The following is a 4117-nucleotide window of genomic DNA, read 5'->3' as shown; positions in this document are numbered from 1 at the left end:
TAACCATTTCCTTTTGGTACAGTGACTCTGTGTATTCCTTCCATCTTCTCTTGATGCTTTCTGCATCATTCAATAATTTGCCCAGAGTCTTTCAATAACGAAAGTCGAGGCTTGAATTTTTTTCTTCAGTTCCCTCAGCTTGAGAAACACTGAGCGTGTTCTTCCTTTTTTGGTTTTCTGATTCCAGATCTTTGCACATTTTGTTGTAATATTTATTTGGCTTTATCTTTGAAATTTTCTGTTCAGCTCTTGGACCTCCTCATTTCTTCCATTTGCTTTAGCAGGTCTACACTGGAGAGCAAGTTTCAGTGTCTCTTCTGACATCCATTTTGACCATTTCCTTCTTTCTTGTCTTCTCAACGATCTTTTGTTTTCTTCACGTATGATGTTCTTGATGTTATCCCACAACTCTCCTATCTTCGGTCTTTAGTGTTTCATGTATCAAATCTGTTCTTCAGATGATCTCTAAATTCAGGTGGCATATATTTAAGGTCATATTTTGGCTCTTGTGGACTTGTTTTCATTTTCTTCAGCTTCAGTTTGAATTTGCTTATGAGTAATTGATGGTCTGTTCCACAGTCTGCCCCTGGACTTGTTTTGACTGATGATATGGAGCTTTTCCATAGTCTCTTTCCACAGATATAGTCAATTTTATTTCTATGTATTCCATCTGGTGAGGTCCATGTGTATCTTCTCTTATGCTGTCTAAAGAAGGTATTTGAAATGAACAAATCATTGGTTTTGCAGAATTTTATCATGCGTTCTCTAGCATCATTTCTATTACCAAGGCCATATTTTCCAACTACTGATCCTTCCTCTTTGCTCCCTACCTTTGCATTCCAATCACCAATAATGATCAATACATCTTGATTGCAGATTTGATCGATTTCAGATTGAAGTTGGTAGAATTCTTCTATTTCATCCTCACTGGCTTTAGTGGTTGGGGCGTAAATTTGAATAATGGTGGTATTAACTGGGCTTCCCTGTAGGTGCATGGATATTATCCTTTCACAGACAGCGTTGTACCTCATGACTGATCTGGATATGTTCTTTTTGATGATGAATGTAACGCCATTCCTCTTCAACTTGTCATTCCTGGCATAGTAAATCATGTGGTTGTCAGATTCAAAATGGCCAATACCAGTCCATTTCAGCTCACTAATGCCTACGATATCAATGTTTATGCGTTCCGTTTCATTTTTGACAACTTCCAATTTTCCAAGATTCATACTTCATACATTCCATGTTCCGATTTTTGATGGATGTTTACAGCGGTTTCTCTTCATTTTGAGTTGTGCCCCATCAGCAAATGAAGATCCCATGGGCTTTTCTCCCACGGGATTTACTCCATTCACATCATCACAGTCAACTCTACTTTGAGGAGGCAGCTCTTCCCCAGTCGCATCCTGAGTGCCTTCCAACTTGAGCGGCTCATTTTCTGGCACTATATCTGACAGTGTTTCTCTGCTATTCATAAGGTTTTCAGTGACTATTCGCAAGTAGTTTGTCACTCTTTCTGCCTAGTCTCTTACCACCCTGATAGTCATTTTAAATGAACAAAAATCAGGAAAACAACTAAAAAAAAAAGTACAACCCAACAGTTAAAATTTAAGATTTTTTCCTATATGGTTGTAAGCACTGTTGTAATCATTTCACATGTAATTTCTCATATAATCTTTGTGTATTACCATTATCCCTAGTTTACAGAGATGAGGAAATTAAAGCACAGTCAGGGAAAGTGACAAATCTTTTCCAGAGCCTGTTTATTTAACCACCACACTATAGAAATTCACTATTATAGCAAACTTCTATTTTATTCAGCAACAAGAGAAAACTTATAAAATTATATGTGTGAGTCTCATTTATGAGGAGCTCACTTCTCACTTACCTCACTAGTGAACATAGCACAAAAGTAATCACTGCAGGCAGCCAGCACAATCCGGTGGGCAGGAAAGTCTTTTTGCTCTACTCTCAATGTCACGTCACAGAGGGTATTGCTCTTCCGGAGGGAGTTCATTGAATTGAGGATGGATTTAGCATGAGTATTTGTCATTATGTCTTTGGGGGCCATAATGCCTCCCATTAAGCAATATGGAGAAAGAACAAAAGGGGTCCTTGGATTCTGCAACTAAACGAGAAACAAAATGAGCACATCTGAAGGACTGGAGGAAACAGATCATGTTCAATTGAGTTTAAAACTTAAGGAACTAAGAGATTTCCTCAGCCCCAAGTCTCTATGAGTAGAGAGCACTGTTCCTCCTGGCATCACTACTACAACACAATCTAGCTACTAATTATTCTAGATCAATGATCTCTTCTTTCTCTGAATTGTAACATCACAGAGTATCCCTACCACTTGACATTTAATATAATCAGTACTAACCTGTAGAGTTCTGTGTGGTACTGTCAGATAAGCAATGAAATGCTATCAGTAAAGTTGGTAACTTTATCCAAGGTTGCTATGAGTTGCAACTGACTTGATGGCACATAACAACAAACTTTTGTTAGTAGAAAGAAACTATACCAAGTCATGCACATATTCACAAAACTGTTGTCTCAAATGGTAAAATTCCTTAAAGGTATGATAATACTATTATTTAATATATATGGTGGTGGTTATGTGTCACGGAGTTGATTCTGACTCACAGTGCCCCTGTATAGTGTTTCTGAGGAGCAAATGGTGAGTCTGAGTTGCTGACATTGTGGTTTCCAGTCCAGTGCTGATCCTTTAGCACCACACCCAGGAGTTCAACCTAATAGCTACTGTTGTTATTGTTAAGTGCCGTCGAGTCAGTTCTGACCCATAGCAACCCTATATATGGTTTCAGAGGAGAAGATGGCAAGCTTGAACCACCAATCTTGCAATTCAAACGGCTTTGCAGTCTGGTACATTAATCCACAGCACTACACCAGGATCCCTTAGGGAGGTAAATATATTCAGAGGGTGGGGATCCTGTTTTATATTTCTTCCTATCCTAGCAGGTACACAAAAAATTGATAATTTAATACAAGAAAAATTATGTGCTCAACTTTGAACAAGCAAGGTCAGAGACACTGAAAACAAAAATTTTCCAAAGAGTTATAAAGACCTCTGAACACACTTGGATTTCTTCTTATAGTGACACTTCAAATGAGAGGCAAGCTACTCACAGGACTTTTACTTGATTAAGCAATTAATCTTAATTAATTCAACAGAAGGGTGTTCCTAGTCTATACTTTTAGTAAATGTACAATAACATTAAAATATCCTATTGGTAATTTTTTTAATACTCAAAGACCTATTAGAATTATAAACCTATCAGAACTCCACTTACTGCCACAGCTTGTTACTTGCAAAGTTCACATCAGTAAAATGCACTCACTAACTTATTACACAGGGAGTCCTGGTGTGGTGCAATAGGTTAATGCGCCAGACTGCAAAGCCATTTGAATTGCAAGGTCAGTGGTTCAAGCTCATCAGCTGCTCCTCGGAAACCCTATACAGGGTCGTTATGGATCGGAATTGACTCAACAGCATTTAAGAACAACAATAATATATTACACAGAGTTCTGGTATGGCGCTTCAGAATAAGCATTGGACTGTTAACTGCAAGGTTAGTGGTTCAAACCCACCAGCCACACCTTAGAAATCTTATACAGGGTTATTAGGAGTCTGAATCAACTTGATGGCATTTACACAATAATATATTACACATAAAAAAATCAATGTAAAGAATCCTGGAGTCCTGGTGTGGTGCTGTAGGATGAAACACTAGATTGCAAGGTCAGTTTCAAAAGCAAGGCTGGCGGTTCAAACTCACCAGCTGCTCCTTGGAAACCCTAGAGAATCGCTGTGAATCAGAACCGACTTGAGGGCACTTAACAACTTAGTATTAAGAGTCCTGCTGTGATGTTAAAGGATAAGCACTGGACTGCTAACTGCAAAGATGGCAGTTCCACCCCACCAGCTGGTCCTTGGAACTCTATACAGGGTTGCTGAGTCAGAACCAACTCAATGGCACTTAACAACAACCTTGATTGTTGACAGGCATTGTTGTTGTTGTTGTTGTTAAGTGCCGTCGAGTCGGTTCCGACCCATAGCGACCCTGTACAGGGTTTCCGAGGGTGTAAATCTTTA

General features: G+C 38.8%; 1 protein-coding gene across 2 annotated transcripts in view; it reads right to left on the bottom strand.

Moving 5' to 3' along the window:
* KLHL12 (kelch-like family member 12) overlaps positions 1–4117 on the bottom strand; it is a 53587-nt gene that overhangs the window by 38685 nt on the left and 10785 nt on the right. For both annotated transcript variants that reach the window (XM_006834122.1, XM_006834123.1), the window contains exon 2: positions 1889–2128. In XM_006834122.1, the coding sequence (XP_006834185.1) occupies positions 1889–2128 (240 nt within the window). The remainder of the gene's footprint in view (positions 1–1888; positions 2129–4117) is intronic.

Source organism: Chrysochloris asiatica, unplaced genomic scaffold, assembly GCF_000296735.1.
Source record: "Chrysochloris asiatica unplaced genomic scaffold, ChrAsi1.0 scaffold00009, whole genome shotgun sequence".
Taxonomy (NCBI): domain Eukaryota; kingdom Metazoa; phylum Chordata; class Mammalia; order Afrosoricida; family Chrysochloridae; genus Chrysochloris; species Chrysochloris asiatica.
The sequence above is the reverse complement of the archived record's forward strand: the minus strand, read 5'-3'. Positions and strand labels throughout refer to the sequence as shown.